Here is a 20,675-nt window from a genome sequence, read left to right on the forward strand (position 1 = left end):
AAATGTCATTTTAATCATTTACATTCGTAGAAATTTTCCCGTACAGGATTTTTCGATCATCAAATTCGTCAATTCATTTGCACTAAAAAAATGTTATTTAAAATTACAGAAACTTCATTTCTAAATGAATTTAATAAAAAACGTTCCCTAACATCTTAAAATACATAATCAGTGAGAACTTAAAAGGGGAAATAATATAAACATTAAAAAATGTTCGGTGACGTGATGGCTCTGATAATAGTTTAACTATAATTGTTGAAGGCGTCAACGAAAAGACTCAACTCAGCATTCAACACTATACCCATTCATATGAGTCTTGAAAATGTGATTTTTGCAGTCGAAAATTGATTGTTTGCAAATCCTATTTCGAAAAGAATGTCACGATCTTAAAACTAAGAAATTTTCTAATTATTTCCGATTAAAAAAATATTTCCCAACAGTTATATAAATATATAATCATTGTTAAACCTTCGGATTGGAAATAATGAAAGCACCCAAAAGTATCGGGTAACGTGATTTCTCCGATAACTCTGACGTTTAATTGTAATTGTTGAAGACTTGAGGGGAGAAATAAATGGCCAAAATACTCGAATATCTTCACCGCATCATTGACACCGCCCAAATCTCCCCAACTCTCATCATTAAATTAATGAGAAACCCCTGAAAACTGAACTGAGACTCGACCCCTCCAAATGATCATTAATACCTCCTATAAAGCAATTTTGAATCGCAATTAAGAGCCTACGTGTTAATTATTACGGTCGAGCTATAACAGCCTCAATTTTTCCCACAACCCCTTCCCTCCTCTTCCCGTTCTGCGTGGCACGAAGAACCATTGTGTGAAGGAGTTGAATTCAGCACATCGAAAATTCGTTAATAATGTGCCCATACTGGCTGACCCACATATTCAACGATATCAAGTGCATACGAGAGAAGGTTTTCAAGGATTTTACTACCACCGCCGAACGAACCCTATTAAGCAGCTGAATCTGCTCTATATGCACCCACATCTGCACTCAGAGGGAACAAAAGAAATGATTATCAAGCGGAGGACGACAATTTCCGGTGTGACGGGGCCCCCTGTCTGTCTGTCTATGAGTTGACAGAAGTGGAGAACACAAATTCAACAGTTGAAATGTGCAAATGCGGGAAAATCCTTACGCATCCCTTTCGTAAAGGTGTGATAAAAGGTCAACATTGAGGGAAAAGTTTTGTGAAAAAATATCCTACTGTTCTATTAACGTTGGTGTTAAAAAAAGAGGAAAAAAGTTTTAGCTTCCAGGGGTGTGGCATTCTAACACTGTTAAAAAAAATTAGCTGAATTTTCTGGAAAAAGATCTTGAATTCAATTTAAGGAGATAAAGTCAATGGAATTTTTAATTTATCTGGAAATTCAAGTAAGGTCCCAGTTTTTAGCGGCAGGACGATGGAAATTAAACTATTTACATGAATTTTCAAGTGAAAATATGTATTCACTGTCAAATTCCCTTGAATTTTCAGGGAATTCATTTAACATTCTTGGAATTCCCGGAATTTTTGAAGAATTCCTTGAAAATTTAGAGGAATCTGGAATTCAAGGAGAGATTTCTCTGAATTTTCATTCAATTCCCCGGAATAATTAAATTGAAATTTACAGTTCTCACGGATTTCTCCATGAAATTATGAATATTCAATGACAAAATTCCTTGAAATTTCAGTGGAACTATTACTTGTTAGAAATTGCCAAAATTTTTACGGGAGATTTCAGTGAAAAATTGTCAACAGTGGACGTTTAACAAGTGGGAAATCAAGTGGATGTGGTCTACGTGGTTAAAAAATTTTGGCTGAAATTTCCGGTACACATTATGATTATCATTCTCATCATTCACATTATAATTCTATTGAAATTTCGAGAAATTGCGTCATTGAAAATTTAATTTTTTTGTGGAAAAATCAGTGGAAACTGTAAATTTTAGTTCAATCGTTCTATGGAAATTAATAGGAATCGGAAAAATTTGATGCATATATCCGTGGATTTCAGTAAATTGAAAATTCAACGCAATTTGGTACACGGAGAAAAAAGTTAAAGAAAAATTACCGAACAAGTAAAGTAATCGTGGAGTAAACTTGATTTTCAGTACTTTTTCATCCTATATCGGGGAAAAAGTGCGAGACAAAGAGTGAATTTTTCTTCGTTGGCCCGGGAAAATTTACTGAAGGTAGAGAAGGATAATTTTTGCATCCACAGATGTATTTTTTTTAACCGAAAGAATCGTAAAATATCCGTAGGTATTTTTTCATTGAATTACATTTCGCTCCACGACTACCTTTCGAACAGTAAAATTTTCCAGGATCTTCTGAAGTGAGTTTGGCAGTTCTCGTCTCCCTGCCACTCGAAAATTCTGACAAAATACTAAATGTTAGGCAATTTGTCTCTAAATTAGGGTCAAGAATTCCTAAAAAAATGAGAACAAAGATCCCGAAAAATCAATTCCTAAAAATTACGTATTTATCTACAAAAACTGAAGCTTTTTTCTCTGTGACGTAAGGATTGAATGTTGAGCAATGAAATTTAACGTGCGAAGATGAAATTTTATTTTCTGTTAGCGAAATTACGTTCTGATAATAATATAGATGATTGTGGCTTGATGGTTTTCGCACGGCTCATAATAAATTTCACCCTTCCAGTGCCAATTTTACCCTTATAGTGTGTATAAAATTTAATGTCCTGCAGGATAAGTGTTACGGTTCGAAGGACAAAATTTAGTATGCTTCATGCAAACTTAGTACCTCGCAATAATTTGTGCCATCAGAATAAAAGTTCTCTAATGAAGAATAAAATTTGAAATTCATACATCAAATTTCATTGTTCAACATAACAACGGCTTTGGCATTTTTAATTTTGGGAAATCGAATTTAATTCATGAACAAGACGCTAGTGGGGTGTCTACATCTTCTAAATGAACAAAATTGTATTTCTCATGTTAGACCATCACTGATATTTTAATGACAGTTTGAATTCTCAAGCTCATTGGCAAAATTGTATAAAACACATTTAATAGAATTTTTAATAGATTGAAAAATCAAAACGAGAGTTTGAATTTTTACAATTTGCGGTAGTTCTCTTGAATATTCATGAAATTTAATGATTTGTCAGGAACAACATACGTGAAAATTCCATGTAAATTAACTGTTAGAAATTTTATGATTTTTTACTTGGATCTTCAGAAGTATTTTTCTCTGAATTTTCCGTGCCAAATTCCGGAATTTTTTATCGTGTTCAAGTTCCACTAAAATTTCAGGAAATATTGTCATTGAAACAACATATATTCCATTGATTTTCTGTTCAAATGATCTGGAAATCAATGAAATACTTGATTTTTCAGGTCAATTATTCTGTGAAAAAATTACGTATCTTTTCCGTAATTCCAGAGCGAAATGTGGTTGTAGGAAATTTTACGGAATTGTCACGCAATTTTTCCAGAGCGTTCCGTAATATTTATCTGAATCACCTGTGAAAAATTACGATACCATCACTTAAATTTTCCGAGTCCGTGCTGTAATCGGTGAGTGAATTGTGAGTTCCGTAATTTTTGCTGAATATTTCTCTCCGTGCACGAAACACTTTAACAGTTAACGCATCTCGTTTGGAATAAATGAATCATTCTATGAGTGTGATGATCAAAATAAATGAGAAAAGATGTAAAAGATGATGAAAACGACTCCCAGAAAGGAGCGATCTACTCAATCATGAGAAAAACGAGACCCTTTCAGGAAGTTCCATCGCCCATACGCGCGCTCTCACGTAACATGAAAAAAAATGTTGAATATTTACAATAACACAATTACGTCAATCTCATCATGAAAAGTGTCGATAAATATAGTTTTCGTGTTGCCTCTTATGGCATCACCACGTATTACGGTCTTGCCCTGAGGGAGAATAAAATGCGAGGCGTTTTATGAAAAAAAAGGAGATGAAAAAGAAAATAGAAGATATCGAGGCGTTTCCTGTGGCGTGACCCGCATCCCGGGTGTTAAAAGTGCGAGACCGAGGGAGATAGAAAAATGGACATCTACATTCTGAAGGTGAGATAGGAGAAAAACATATAGTAAAACCGTTGTATGCCGGGTGACGGAAAAAGCGCGAGGAAACCGCGAGGTCACTATCGATTCACTTCCGCTACCGACCCTGTTTCCAACATCCCAAAGATGGAACGCCTATTTTCGACTTTTATCTACGCCGGTATTCTTTCACTGGTGTTATCCTGGGATCGAATCTTTCGTCTATTTAAATCTCAATTCTATTTTCCGCTGCTGGACCTAATGGATTGAATGCTGAGTTGAGTTGAATTATTCTTTATTTATGAGAGATTTATGAGTGTTGAAGGGATCAAGCAAAGTGCAACCGGTTTCTTAACTATTATTGGGTCTTCAATTTCTGAGAGAGAGTCAGGGCCGCATCATTTGAAGGTAAACTTATATTCGCCATTGGAATTTTGTTTTATTCTAGTTTTAGATTTTAATTCCATCGAGCTTTTTCGATTTTTAAAGTTTTAGAATCTCATTTCTTGTAGTATTCGAATGAGAGATCTTTATCTAATCTCATTATTTACCGAAATGTACGTCAGAAAAGAAAAAAATTTTTTTTTTTTTAATAAAAATCTCATAAATTGAGTACACTGTTGAAAAAAATTGGCTGAATTTTCGGGAAAAAGACTTTGAATTCGATTTAAGAGGAAAAAGACAATGGAATTTCAAGTTTATCTGAAAATTCAAGTCAAGTCCCATTTTTTGGAGTAGGAAGATGGAAATTTCACAATTTACGTGAATTTTCAAGTGAAAATGAATATTCACTGCCGAATTCCCTTGAATGCAAACAGAGATTTCTCTGAACTTTCCTGATTTTCTATTAATTTTCCCGGAATAACTAAACTGAAACGTGCAGTTCTCACGCATTTCTCCATGAAATTATGAATATTCAATGACAAATTCCTTGAAATTTCGGTGGAAATGTTATTCGTTAGAAATGTCCAAGACTTTTACAGCAAATTTCAGGGAAAAATTTTCCAACAGTGTACCAACAATCTATTTTAAGCGGAATGTACTTTTAAAGTAAGAGTTTTTGAACTGATAGTTTAGTTACAAGCCGTCGCAAATAGCATTTGAAACCCAAAAATCACTGGAAAATTGTGTTCACCTAAATAACTAAAACAAAACTACAAAGAAAAAGCTCTCGTACCTGCGAAAAGAATACACGTGTACCTGCAACTAAAGATAAAAATAATAAACTGATTAACCTCACCTGGAAAATGGTGACTTTCTTCAAGACAGACAGATTGACGTGTAGCGCAAGCTCGGTCTTCAGCTTGTCCGGCAGTAGACCAAGGGCGGTATTAATATCCCCACCGCCCTGGATCCGTCCTCTGGACCAGCTGTAGTCATACCACCTGAGCACACGTCTCTTCATACCACCAGGCACCTTATGATGCCTCATGTAGGTCTTAGCCCCATCAAGCAGTCTCTCAAATTCAAGCCTATTGGCATTTCGATTGGTGATGACATTGCCAACTTGTCCAACGATTGTAGCAAATATGAAGACCCCGATGAGATAGCTGACTATTGTGAATACGTATCTGGTTGTTGTGTTTGGGTATCAGCAAGAACAGAGAAAAAAGAAACAAAAAACAGAGAAGATCAGTCGCGATGGTATCGTTGGCCGAGTGTGGAACGAGCAGTCCCGCCGGAGCCTTCCTCCTCTTTAATATTTTTTCATTATTCAATATCATTAGTTCTTTCGCTCTACTCGTTTCATTGACTGTTATTTTTCGTTAAAAATACATTCCAACCTCAATACTATAAATTCAATCGCCTAGTATCCATGGTCTAATCACTACGGGAATCAATACCTGAATATACACTGATACCCCTGTATCCAGAGTGCTTATTCATATTTCACTGATCATTAAACCGAATGACAAAGCTATCCAACGGGGAGAGCTCCATCCATCAACTTTAAACCCAGCGATAAAGGACGTAATTATCAAAGGATTACGCTGTGAAAACTAGTGTCTTGAAGACGTCGTAAGTTAAGACATTAAACACGGAAATGTGCCTTATCTGCTTACTTTGTGATGACTGAAACTTTCTTTTTGTCGACAAGTAAATTGATTCAACGCGATTAAAGATCCTTCAGGGGAACATATAATTTTTCGGCAGAACTAATTTTTTCTCTTACACTGGGAGAAAAACAAGCACGTTGTCAAACAAGTCTTGTTTGGGCCAACAAAATCGCTAGTTGAAAATTGCCAAAAAAGAATTTGTTTGGGTCAAATTTGAAAGTTTCAAACATGAATAATTGATCTGCTTTGGACAGCAACGAAATATGTGGCTCAAGAGGCAGGTAGTTCACACCAGACCGCGCCTTTTCAGGATGAAAATGTCTCATATAGAGGAAAATTTATCAACAAATATTTTATCCCTAAGTTACAAGATTGATATTATATCATTATTATTGTTTCATTTAAGGGTTCATTTCTGGTCCGTGATTATTAGACAGTCGAAACGAAAAACTACTATCCCTTGTTTCGCATAAAACTTTGTCGTTTTTCTCTCAGTGTAGTGTAGATAAGCCATTCATTCTGCCTCAATTCAGGACACTTGAAGTTATTTATGAGAACAGGAATTCAAATTGTCAATAATTTTCGTTTCAATGTCTCAATTTTTAACACCAAAAATGGCTGAAATTTGTGAAGCCAACGTCTCAAAAAAGGGGATGAAAGTGTCTTCATATCAGACTTAATGCGATTTTCCCTGAATTAAATTCAACTTCTTGAAACAATGAATTTAATTACGCAAACTTTCAGATGTTACACTGCACTTCACAATCAGCCTTTTTGCTCCCATTGTTCGTCTTTCCTGTCTGAATTAATTCCCCGAGCGACTGATAGTGGGTGTACTCCACCCCACGTTTGAAAATCATGAGAATGGCCTGTTCAGCTATTGGTAAGATACTCCAGACCCCGTAAATCTTGTTTTATTCGAGGGCGAACGAAACATTCCCGTACATTGAGTATTTGTTTGCCAAGACATACACGACAACCCTCCATTCCCACCCCCTCCCCGTCTCCAGTCTCTCGACAATGCATTTTCTTGTATTATGAGCAAGCCAAAGATGTGATGTCGTTTCATCCCAAAGCTTTCTGCGTTGTTCTCCCCGGAATAAAAAAATCTTCCTCTTTTTTTCCATGCATTTGACTCAGCTTTTATTTTCACTGGTGTAAAATATTTTCTGGCTTTTGTTCCTGTCTGGAGAATTCACGGAGTAGAACTCAGTGCGAAAAAAATAACTTGAAATTTCTCGTTTTTCCTCACTGAATCTTCCCTCTTTCTCTCGCTCTGCACCCGTAGATTCACTTTTTTACTTAAACGACAGTTTATCTTCTCAATTCCCTGGTCCCTTCCCCCAACCAATTTCTTCTCCCAGATATTTTTTAATCAGGTTAATTTCTTTCAGGATTCATTTCGCTGTGGTAACCCCCCATCAGCCGAATAGCTTCTCGAATCTCATTTTATGTTCGAGGTCTTTTTTTTCCGAGTCTGCTAATCTCCATGGAGAACCTTGTTATCACGGCTGACGCTTCTTGGCATATTTATGCCAGTGGAATGACTTTTTTACTTCCTCTTATTTTCACCTTTTTCCACTGACGTTTCTATTTTCATTAAGAAAACATAGACAATTTCGACTCAGCGCCCTTGGTTAACGGGTGTACGCTGTGGAAAATGTGCAAATGCCCACACACACTGTGAATAAATTAATTAGACTCTTGGATGAGCGTTGGGGAAATCCCCTGGGACGGCTTAATTACGGCATCACAGCCCACGGTGATAATCTCTATTGGATTCGATTGGTTGGACACTTATGGGAGATACCCCAGTGGTATCATTTCAACTCGTATCAACGGTTTCAGTCGGATCAGACCTTACGTTATACCCTATCCGGATCAACGAAATCGCAATTAGGCCATGTGCCACTGCAGAGAGGTGTTTATTTGCAATTCAAAGCATTACGCCAGGGCTCGGTATTAAACCCTCTTGCGGTGCCACGAGACAGGGAATAGTCTTTGTTTTACGGGATGCAGAGAAAGGCTTGGGAAGGAATGGGGGATTGTTACGTAAAGATGTCATCAGTCATTTTTTTCTCATTTAGTGAAAATTTAAGTTCAATAATGAAATTTGGTGATAATGAGGTGATAATAGAATTCATTGACGGGAATAATTCCTGTTTGAACGAATGATATTGATTTCTTTGCACGGAGAGAAACTTTTGATGAAAATTATCCTACTGTTCTATAAAAGTGTATCATGAGTCATCGTTTCCTCATTTCTATCCCGAAATTTAGTAAAAATTAATATGTGATGATCAAATTTTATTCTACGTTAGAGAAATTTTATCCTGACGCATAATAAATTTTGCCCTCCCAGTCCAATAATTTTTATGTAGATAGCAACGAACATTCTAGAACGGTTGGTAAATTTTACCCTACCGGTACAGTAATTTTTACTCTACGGCACGGTAATTTTTATTTTTATCAGGATAAAATTTCTCTAACGTAGAATAAAACTAGATCATCATATATTAATTTTTACTAAATTTTGGGATAAAAATGAGGAAACGATGACTCATGATACACTTTTATAGAACAGTAGGATAATTTTTATCAAAAATTTCTCTCCGTGTGGTTTTATTTCAACTCTATTTCCAGGGATCAGCATCAATCATTATTTTTCTAATATTATGAGAAGTTGCATTGTCCAATAATTAAGGTTCACTTATCTTCATTGAAATGTGAAAAATGATAAAGTAATTGATAATTTTTATTTTCAATTGACTATTGAGTAAATAATTCTAAATTTCATAAAAGGATTTTTCGATTAGCCAAGTAATCGTCAATCTTCCGAACTCAATTATTGATTGGTAAATTAATTCGGAATTTGAATATTTAATCGATGATTTGTTTAATAATTAAAAAACTGGTGGGTAATATCAATTAGTTAGCTAATGCAAAATTCAACTCAATTTTAAATTGATGATTGTACCGATGTCTATCTATTTCTCTGGCTATTAAATTTTACACTGACGGTTCATGTAGAAATTAGTGGTGAAAATTTTTGACTGAAATTTTCCGTACACTTGAAAAGTCAAACTTTATGAAAAAACCAATGGAAACTCCAATGGAAATCCTAATTCAATTATTCCATGAAAGATAACGAAAATGCAGGAAATTATTTGATATTCTAGTCTTCCTGCTGCTCAAAAATTTGACATTTTATTCAATTTTTAATGAAATCTGACATTTCATAATTTTCCCCTCTAAATAGAATTCAATGTTATTCTCGGAAAATTACAAGTCAACTGTTCATGAAATCTCAATTGTCTTTTACAATGTAACGTACCGTACGCTAAAAATTACTGCATCAGTGAAGTGAAATTTACCAAACATAACTGGAACTTTATTGATTATCAACGTAAATAATGACTTTTGGAAAGATAGAATTCAGTATGCGTTATCCAAAGATGATTACACCGCAATAATTTTCATCATTTTCAGGACCAAATTCTTCTAAAGAATTAGTTCTTTAGTTCTTCTAACGAAATTTCTATCCCGAAATTTGAAAAAAAGTCTCATAATAATTTATACAAACCTTTCCCCTCCATAAGACGAGTATCCCCACGAGTGAAATAAAAAAAATGCTACATAAATTTCTTAACAAGAGGATCACTTTCTCCCGCCATTTTAGTATGTCAAATAGTCGAGGAAGGAAACTCCACTGCATTGCAGTGCGTCCCCTGATTCCACAAACCGGGACGAGACCGAGAAATATCCATGACCTCTTTTTCTCGTTTTCTGGGAAATGGGGGCTTGGACAGCTGTGCAGAAGAAGAAGGAGGACGAAGGGTGGGAGTCCTACTGACGGGGTACAGCCATCGATTGCCTTCCACTTGTCACTGGAGTGACAATGCCGTACCTAGATAAAGAGGGGTGATTGATCGTCAACGATATCTCGGGTTTTTTTGAGGTAATGGAGGGGGTCGAGGATTGCAAGCGTTTGGCGCTTTTTTCAATAACTTTTCTTCGATAACACGATTAGTGGTGAGAGCGTTTTGTCCCTGGGATGAACGGAGAATTGGTTTAATCTTTGGGAAGAGGAATCGGAGGGGGGCTGAAGGGTCTTGCGGTCATGGAAAAACTGAATCTGGTTGAACTGATGAGGCGAGTGATGATGGTTCGAAAAATATGGGCAGATAAAGGGAATTAAGGATATCCAAGTGTCTTTTACAGTTTGGTACACGGAGAGAAATTTTTGATAAAAATTACTCTACCATTCTATAAAAGTGTATCATGAGTCATCGTTTCTTCAGTTCTATCTCGAAATTTAGTAAAAATTAATATATGATGATCAAATTTTATTCTACGTAAGAGAAATTTTATCCTGACGCATAATAAATTTTACCCTTCCAGTCCAATAATTTTTATGTAGATAACAACGAAAATTCAAGAACGATTGGTAAATTTTACTGTACCGTCACAGTAATTTTTACTCTACCGGCACGGTAATTTTTATTTTTATCAGGATAAAATTTCTCTAACGTGGAATAAAATTTGATCATCATATATTAATTTTTCCTAAATTTCGGGATAGAAATCAAGAAACGATGACTCACGATACACTTTTATAGAACGGTAGGGTAATTTTTATCAAAAATTTCTCTCCGTGTACAAACCACCAATCTCCAATCCACGAGTTCAACCCACGAGTTTCTTGCCACAAGTAAAGCCATTCTCCTGAAACAATTTTTTTCCCCCAGTGCGTATGCTCTTTCGCACATGATTTATGTGCTTGTAAAGCGGACATCCCGCGCGTTTTCATTTAATTTCAAACGTTGTATTGGATTGTTTGAGATTTTCCGATGTACCTCGTAACGCAGCAACTGAGTGAAACTACACAATAGCCGAAGGTTTTAGTAGTTGTCTGCATACATATCTTGCGCAACTGTTGGCAATTGGTTTACCATCGTGAAACGGCAATGTCTTAACGACTGTAGATGATCCTGTGGTAGAGGTTTTCATGATATATAATCCATGATCGAACTACCTTCGTGACTCGCAGCATTACTCAGCGTTATCTCTTAAGTGTAAGTTTACTTCTCAACTTCCTTTTCCCCTTTTTCTTCTAAACTCTCTGGAACATAACTCTTTTCTGGTTGAAAGAGTTACACAGATTTGCTGTCTTGTATCATTAAACTGAATCTATCTTGATCGTTGAGAATTTTCTCTGGTTAAGTGATTGGAATTGAATACACGGGGCAAAAGTTGGAGAAAGCAAAAACTATTTTTTATTGAATTGCATTTAGCTTCATGATTACCTTTTATATAGGAAAATTTGCCGAGTTTTCCTTGATGATGTTTATGCTATTCATTTGAACAATATTATGTTGAAAATTCATAAATAAACTCATTCAATTATTGAAATGAAAATGTTTTCATTACCTGAAACCAAAAATTGATTCATTCCAAATAAAACATTTTCACTTGTTAATGAATTTGGTCTCTTTGAAGGCTGAATAATTATTTAATTTTTAGTTAATGAAGTTTTTATTCGGATCAAGAAGACATTGTTTATATTTGAAAACAAAACAACTATTTATTTGATGTGAATATAAATTCAAATAAAAATCACATTCGGGGTTAAGTAAAAGTTTTACGACTAGCTATTTGCGTAAACCCATTTATTTGATCCGAATAAAGCATTTCTCTGGGTGTAGAACTGCGTTGTTTTATTCTTCATTCAGAGAAAGGGTAAAATACTATCAAAAAGGCGTGGATTTTCCCTCAATGCTCTTTCTCCGCCCACATGTCTACGACTCAAATTCTGATAAAACTTTTCTGGAGAAACTTTTCTCACTAAGATCAATAAATACCCTTCCATTTCGAGTAAAATTTACGAGAAATCTGGTAAAAAAAGTGACATCTCACACTTCTCAAGTTTGAAATAAAGTTTTAGTCTTTTCGCTACTAGAGTGTGCTCCACAAAAAATTTCAAATCGATTTTTCGTAAAAATTGTTAAATTCAAGCGAGAAAAAACAGTTGTTAAAATTATTTGTTTCCATCACAGAGAAAAAATTTTGTCTTCAGGGATTTATGGCATTCTAAAATTTAATGAGTGATAAATCTTATAATCAAGTGATTTTGTCACTAATTTCCAGTGTCATACTGCTACATCTCAGGAATTTTATTTTCAAATTCTAGTCATTGAACCCTCAAAGTCCAGGATAATTCCAGTCATTGTCAAGAATTAAAAAAAATAGGGACAGACATCTCTAGAAATTGAGGATAGCTTTCTAAGAATTAAGGATTTTTTTTTATTTTATCAGAAGAATTAAGGATATATCCCTAAAAATTGAAACTTCTTTCAGAAATGCGCCTGAACCGCGTTTGCAGTCATCACATAGAGAACAAATTTTTTATTTTGTGACCAAAGTTAAAAACCATGTGACTCAAATTAGTGACTATGTCCCTAAAAATTAATAACGATATGAATGGAAATAAGTGATAATGCCAATGATAAAATCACTGAATTCCACAATTGCTTGTGTTGAATAGCATTGTTATTCAATTTATTGCAAAGATTGAGAGTATTTAATTTAAGAAACTCGTCATTGAACGGTAGGCCTAACCATTACCCTCGTATTCTTTCCCATTTGACTGGTGTAGGGTTTATTTGTTTAGGGAATTTAGAAAAGTACCGTTTTAGGCGATTTCCACAACTAATTTTTTTGTTCTCCAAAACGATCGCACTTCCTATCTGCGCAGAGATGTGTTGCACAACCGGAATGTTTCCAATAATTCATACCCCGAGAAATTAATTAGAGTTCATTGACTCATACCATTGCCTTCACTCCACCACAAATGACGTATACTATCAACAGAGGAATTTCCACCCATCTGGCACGATCCAACGGATTGACCGCGACTTGAGGTGCAACGGAGCCGATGTATCACGTGCACTGGCACGTGCCGGAAATCCTTCAGTGTATTCCCCAGCCAGGAAATGCAGACGTCCTTCGTCCACCCGTATTGCTTTCTACCACCAGTGATCTCAGAGTTCATTGTCTTTGCTGTCAATTCTCCGCGAAAATCAGTGTCCCCAATGTTTTTTTGAAATTCCATCATCTGCACCAGTTGGTGACTCAATCCAGCCCTGAATATCCATCGACTTTCATTGATATCCCATCACCGCTCTCTTCGCAATCTGCCTTTCCCCCTGCTCCTCCTCGATTTCACTCCTCTCAATGCAGATACGAAAATCATATACACCGGTTTATTCATTCGCCGAGCGTTGGCATCACTACGTAAAAACCTATAAGCTCTCTCGCGTGCCTCAACAATGCCAGAGATCACGTATCGTTGAATATGAATACCGATACGAGAGTATCAGCCGTGGGCCAACACAAGGATCACCATGAATAAACCTCTTTAAGCAATTTTTATACTAGAGGAGGGAAATATCTTGATCCTGAATAAAAAAGCTCTGTCATTAATTAGGGGAAGAAACCACAGCGCGGAGAAAAAAGTTTTGTAAGGTTTTCCTTCACGGAGAGAAAAGTTGAATTAAAATTATCTAGAAAATCTCGACAAATACGATCACACGAAAGTAATCGGGGATCAAAATGTAATTCAATGAAAAATACTTTTGCGCATGTGTCGAGGCGAAAATTACAGTTTTGTGTGCGGTAAAATTTGTGAAGTGGCGGATTTCATTGATTTCCAATGAGACGAGTCATTCACGGAAGAAAATATACTTGATTCAAGTATATTTTGTACTCGAATAGGGGATGGGTGTTTGTACCAAGCGCTCTCAAGTGTAATGTAAGGGTCAGACACTAAGTGTGAGAATATAAGGGTCAAAAAGTGGAGGTTAAAAAATGAGGGTCGGAATATTAGAGTCAAAAACTGAGGGCCTGAATGTAAAGGTGAAGGAATGAGGGTCAGAAGGTTAGAGTAAAAAAACGAGGGTCAGAATATTGGGATCAAAAAATTAGGGTCAGAATATAAAAGTAAAAAAAGTGGGTGTCAGACAATGAGGATCATATAAGGGCTCAAAACGGTGGCCAAACATAATATATATTTAGACCCTCATTGCCTGACACCCACGTTTTTTACTTTTATATTTTGACGCTAATGTTTCGACCCTAATATTCTGACCCTCATTTTTTAACCTCCACTTTTTGACCCTTATATTCTGACACTTAGTGCCTGACCCTTATATAACACTTAAGAGGGCTTGCTACAACCCGGCCTGATACAAAAAATTCATCTTCGAATTGAAATACCCATCCCCCAATTGACTATAAAATATACTTGATTCAAGTTTAAAATATACTTGATACTTGATACTTGATTCAAGTATATTTTATACTCAGGAATTTATTATCAATTATGAGAGATTCCCGATTATGAAATTCAGTGAGTGCCAAATTATGAATTTTAAGGATTTGGTCACTAATTTTCAGTGACATCATCACTATTTTTCAGAGTTCCTGGCAATAGGTCCCTGAAAATCGAAACTGTTTCTCCTCTCCGATAATTTCTACGAAATTCCAGATAAATTTTACAGTTCTAGAAACTACCCCAACGTTTAGGAAATTTTCCAGTCGGGGGAGAAAAATTCACTGTTCGTCTCACATTTTTTCATTTCAGAAATAGATTCCCTTCCACGGTTACTTGATGTGTTCCGTAATTCTTTCCAACTTCTTTCTCCGTGTACCGTTCTCTAAAAGTGTATCATGAGTCATCTTATCTCATTTCTCTGCACAATAAACATTAACCTGATAATTATCGTAACACTGAATATTTCAATTATACACGAGAATGAAACTAAATTGATGAATTATCGAAGTTAAAGTTGAATAAATCGTTGGTTTATCAAATGTTGTAGTCAAAAAACTAAAGTCAAAATTCAACAATTAATTATAACAGAATATTTTCATTTCACATTACATCTCATTTCTCACGTCTTCTCGCTTGTGCGATATAAATAAAAAATATTGTCATACATAATGATATTTATCGTAATAAAAACAAAATTTCTCCAAGGAATAATAACATTTCATCGTCGTAAATCAGATTTTACTGTTGAACATTGAATTTTCGCCGAATTTCGGGATAGAAATGAGGGAATGACGTGTCCCACACTTTTATGCAGCGCCATCACAAGCATCACGAGATTCTGTTCAATAATTCTCAGGAATTTCCACTCCTCCAGGCAAACGAGTGCCAATATAAATGAGAAAACTTGCATCCCTCATAATTTCAGACGACTCTTAGCTGTTGGCATTTGGTAGTCTCTCGCACAATCGGGAATTCCGCCTCGACGAGTATGAATACCCCCACAGAAGCCAACGAGTATCGTCTTGCGACACGCGTGAGTATTCTCCCAACTGCTATTTTCATCCCTCTGTTTTTCCCTGCATTTCCCCCGCCCAACCCAGTTCTCGAGATATCTCCATATCTGTCCCCACTGCCTGCATCTCACATATACTCGACCTATTTTCGGTGAAAAATTTGCAAGCACGTTTTCGTCTAAAATTGGACATTTTTGTCGGTTTGCACAGCATTTCTACATGTGTATTCAGAGGGAGGAAGGAGGCTAAAGGGGATTCTGTTATGAAATAAACAAGATTGTTGACCATGAATACCAATGCGAGTTAAGCAGCACGGAAAGGAGCGTGACTATTACGACGGGAGGTTGGCTTTTGCGGTTACTTCAATATTTTTCTTTCAATTTGTATTTTTTTAACTTCATTTGCTCTCCGCCAGTTTAACCCTTGGACCGAATCTCTGGGGAGGAATTTACTTATTCATTACCCCGCGGGTCTATTAAACTGCGATACCGTTTCACAATCTTGTGAAACTAATTTACTTGTTTTAATTAAATTGATAACTCCACTTATCATGCCTTCAAATGATGACACTACTGTTAGTCTGGCAGTGCTTCGAGTATTTATTCCCATTAAATTGGCGTATCGATTCGAAATTAATGAGACAGAAACAATTGTTAGCGCAGATTTAATGATTTAGCCTCGATATAACTTCTGATAATGGTCTCGAAGACTGGAGTTTCGGTCTAAGGGTTAAAATAATTGTCTTTTAGAAACGATACAGATACCCTCCGTTATGCTTGAACTGCAGTAGCCGGGACAGTCGGCCGCGACGAGCGAGGCTCCGGGGATTGCCGCCCGCAGTGACTCTGCCAACACAACAACAATACTTCGCGTCACGAGTCTAATTCCTAGGCAGTTTCGATTTTTTTTAACTCTCTGCTTACGTCATGAGCACACAATTATCGTGTATTCAACGTTAATAGGGGAATCGAGTTGTTAGAGTCTCCCGTGGACGAGTGGTTTGTGCGGTCTCTGTCATGCATCACAACACGTCACAGACGCAGTCTACACTGAGAAAAAAATATAATTTTGTCAATCAAAAATTCTTTGGACAAGAATTTAAAGCTTTTGTGTGGAAATTTCTGTCATTTGGTTGTCTAAAGAATATTTGATCTGCAGAATTATATTTTTTTCTCAGCGTACCTCAAAAAGACATGATCCACATTATTATTCATTTAAACACATCAATTTATTGATTACTTTAGGTTATTTAATCCAAGTTTTCTCGTGTTTTTTTGTAAACATTATGAACATTCATGTTACACGCGTATGTAAACAATTTTTGGCTGCACGGAGAGAAATATTCAATAAAAATTACGTATTTTTTCCGTAATTCCGCAGCGAAATGTGGTTGTAGGAAATTTTACGGAACTATCACGGAATTTTTCCAGAGCGTTCCGTAATTTTTACCTGAATCCCCTGTGAAAAATTATAATACCGTCACGTAAATTTTCTGAGCCGATTCCGTAATCGGTGAGCGAACTGCGAGTTCCGTAATTTTTACTGAACATTTCTCTCCGCCTGAATAGACGTATGAAAAAATTCAATAGAAAACCTTAGTGAATTCGCTAGAAAATGCTATTGGAATTCTCTGGAAATTCTGTGGGGATTCTATTAAAATTCTGAAGAAGTCTCGCCGAAATTCTATTTGTTTTTTGCGCAAATTCCATTAGATATTTGATAGGAAAAAGCCAATAAATGTCGATTTTTCTGTTTGAATTTTTCTCTTGAGATTTTTTCTGTTAAAATTATTGGGCACGGATTTTCCAAGTTCTTTTCGCTATATTTTGTTAGGTTTTGCATTACAGGATTCGAGTGAAAAAAACTTGGAAAAATCCATGCTCAAGTATTTTTACAGAAAACATTCCAAGAGAATATTCATATAGAAAAATCGAAATCTATTTACTTTTTCCAAAACTGTTAAAAATTTTCGTCTGAATTTTCCGTGCCAATTTCCGGAAATTATTTTCGTGTTCAAGTTCCACTGAAATTTTAGGACATCTTGTCATTGAAAAATCAAATATTTAATTGATTTTCTGTTCAAATGATCTGGAAATAAAAAAAATACTTGATTTTTCAGTTCAATTACTCTGTGAAAATTCAGAAAAATCAGGAAAATTCAGGAAAAAATTGAATATTTATGTCATTTTGTTTCGGAATATTCATGTTCCACTGAAAATTCAATCAAGCTGTGAAATTTCCATCTCACTCCCACTGAAAACTCATGAATTTCCGTGAATTCTACTTAAAACTTGAAATTCGATAACCATTTTTTCCTTAAATCCGATTCAATGTCACTCTCATGAGATTTACTCTAATATCTTCCATGAAATTTTACAAAATTTCTAACAGTATATCAAATATCTCATAGAGCCGGCGCAAAAAACAAATAGAATTTTAACGAGAATTCCCTAGAATTTTCTAACGAATTCGCAAGTTTTTCTATTGAATTTTGTCACACATGTAAACATGTTATTTATAAAAAAAAGTGGTTTGCACAGTGATTTTAGTTGTCAATGGTAATAGACCCTCAAGATATATCGTTGAGAAATGTAGGTTTATGACGTGGGTGATCCCCGCTGGACAGAAAATGCCAGGCTTAATCAAGATAACTGGATTAATGCCTGGCAATCACAGGGACTCGGGGGATGAGGCTATACCGGATATGTACTTTCGTCGTCTCTTCCCCCTCCCCCCATTAGAGCGCGAAATATTCTCGGCAAGAGGATTGATGCAGGACTCTAGTTCATCTCGGCCATTCATGTGACTTTGAAGGGACTCGACCGGTGGATTTCATCATTTCAACGGTGTATTGATCGCACGAACAATTTCCATTTCATTTGTCCAGAGAGGATTCAATGCAGCATCAATCAATTTGAATTTTATGGATGAGTTTTAGGAGATTTCCAGGTGAATATTTTTTAGACTCGTTTATGGCGCAATATATTTCTGAGGATTTTCAGGCGTGAGCCGGGGAAATCAACACTTTTGACTTGTTCGAATGTTTATGGATCGTAAACAAATTCGTGGGGAATTGCTTTTCTATTGAAGAGAGCGTTATCTCAATTTTACCGAGAATATGATAGAAAATATCGTAAATTGTTAGAAGCTTTTGGAAATTTAAGGCAAAGAAGGATTACGAATTTGAGTTTGAATTCGATTTAGAATGAAAAATCGTTGGTATATATATTCTTCTATTCATCTGGGAAATTTAGGAAGTTGTGTTTTTCGTGTTGACTGATCTTTGAAATTGCAAGGAAAGCGTGAAATTTCGAAACTTATTGTTAAGGGTGAACATTTTTTTCATTTCTTTCAATTACATTTGCCCATTACTAATTTTTATGATGATTAAGGTCATTTCAATTAGTATTAGTTCAAATCGACTTAGCCCTTCGCCGAGTTTTCGAGAAATATCTCCGAATCAAACAGAGATATCGAAATTTTTGTAATAGTTTTTTTTGTAGAGCGAATTCATCGAAAACTTTGCTATGTCCCTTAGACTTCGAGATATTCATTGTGAACTGGCCAACAGTCAAATTCAACTTGAACCGTTTTACCCTTTCGCTACTGAATTGTGGATAGATTTCTAAAAATCAGTGACACGTCCCTTAAACTCAGAGACACATTCCTGAAATAAAAAAAATTCTCTGAATCTCATGAAGTTCACAACCAACGCCAATGATTTTCGAATAGTTTTTCAGACTGCACCACTGTGAGAGACTCATAACAATCGATTCCCTCACCCCAATAAACATCCACCCCCAAAACTCACTAAAAATAAATTCAGTTTCAAATTAAACTGTCACGTGTAGTCTGAACATTTTTCATTGACTCACTCGGCGTTGGTCTCAGGCGTCGGTAGATCCCCAATAGTAGTAAGTGTCAACGTGGACCAGTAAAGCGATCCCAGGTACTTCCTAGCGAGTGTTGCATATTCACCCGGTCTGTACGGATACACCCAGTCCCCCTGGAAGCCCTCCGCCTCACTCAGCAGATAATAAAAACATCCAAACCAGTGTGCAAGTATCAGAAGTATGTGTATCAAATTCAACACACGCCACAAATTCGGATAAACTGTTCTCGACTCCACCATGTAGTAATAATTATAAACCCGATAAACCTTGAGAAAACGTGGAAATCTGAGCATAGGATTGCTGCCCAGATTGACTTGCAGTAGATCGAGTGGTAGTAGTGCCAATAGATCGAGAATAAATGACTTTGATTTGAGGTAGTGACCAGCTAATTTTTTGTTGTTGTAAACCATGAGTCCTTGCTCAAGATAACCAGTTCTAAATTGCACACCAACATCGAGGAAAAATATGAGATCGGTGAAGCCGTCGCAGGCCAACCAGGCAGCTGGTGCCATTGCCTGCAATTCCGGAAGACTCTGTCGCACAATTAATGTCCAAAGATTATGAAGTACACAGGCAGAGAGCAGCATAAGCCAGTAGTAATAAAAGTTCTCGTCTGGATTAACAACTGTCTTCGGTGGTCTTTGTGGTTTCCTCGGTCTACGTCGTCTCCTTGATGAATCTTTATCGTCCGCAGTATCGCCCTCACCCTCGCCAGTATCAAGTGTCTCTTGGCTCTCCGGTATTTGTCTCGTTGAGAATCTCTTCAGGAAGGAATCCTCACGCTTCAACGGCGGCTTCTTCTGAATTGTTGATATTGCCGAAGACAGTTGGACGGTTGTGCGGAGTTTCATCCATCGCTGGTTGCTCTTTGTTCTGGAAAATTAAATAAAACATTGAGCAGGTGCACGGAATTGCGGGTGTTATGCGACAAATGGCTGGATTTTAGTTATGAAATAACCAAACGTTCAAGTTGTTTGGAAATAGGGGGAGGAAGTATTTTATTTTTATTACAAAAGTGGAGATCGCTTGTGGCTATGGTGAGGGGGAGTCGCCGAGACAATCCCGATGGAGACGCATATTTTCCCCTTCATCCTGTGAGGTTCAACGTGGGGACGATAGCCTTTGGGGTTAGTCTCATTCCTCTGAATGATCACTCAAAGCTCGTGAGTGTGCGTTCAGTTCAAAGAATATGGTAAAGTAACATTTTCAACAGTTGTGCACACAGTTTCCTTTTTTTTCATTATCGTTCTAATATTGACGTTCGTATCGAATAGAGACACAGACAGACGGACACCAAAGTAATAAGTGAGACAGTGCGAGATAGAATAAGACACAGATA

General features: G+C 36.3%; 1 protein-coding gene across 3 annotated transcripts in view; it reads right to left on the bottom strand.

The window, feature by feature from the left end:
• The window catches only part of LOC107047717 (potassium/sodium hyperpolarization-activated cyclic nucleotide-gated channel 1), a 118,931-nt gene that overhangs the window by 9,247 nt on the left and 89,009 nt on the right, over positions 1-20,675 (bottom strand). For 2 of the 3 annotated variants that reach the window (XM_015270520.1, XM_015270521.1), the window contains 3 exons: positions 19,319-20,209; positions 16,208-16,288; positions 5,282-5,612 (listed from right to left, as the gene is read on the bottom strand). In XM_015270520.1, the coding sequence (XP_015126006.1) occupies positions 5,282-5,612; positions 16,208-16,288; positions 19,319-20,209 (1,303 nt within the window). The remainder of the gene's footprint in view (positions 1-5,281; positions 5,613-16,207; positions 16,289-19,318; positions 20,210-20,675) is intronic. The other variant, XM_029126724.1, reaches the window with a different exon arrangement.

The sequence above is a fragment of the Diachasma alloeum genome, unplaced genomic scaffold, assembly GCF_001412515.2.
Source record: "Diachasma alloeum isolate Michigan unplaced genomic scaffold, Dall2.0 Dall_scaffold_78908, whole genome shotgun sequence".
Lineage (NCBI taxonomy): Eukaryota > Metazoa > Arthropoda > Insecta > Hymenoptera > Braconidae > Diachasma > Diachasma alloeum.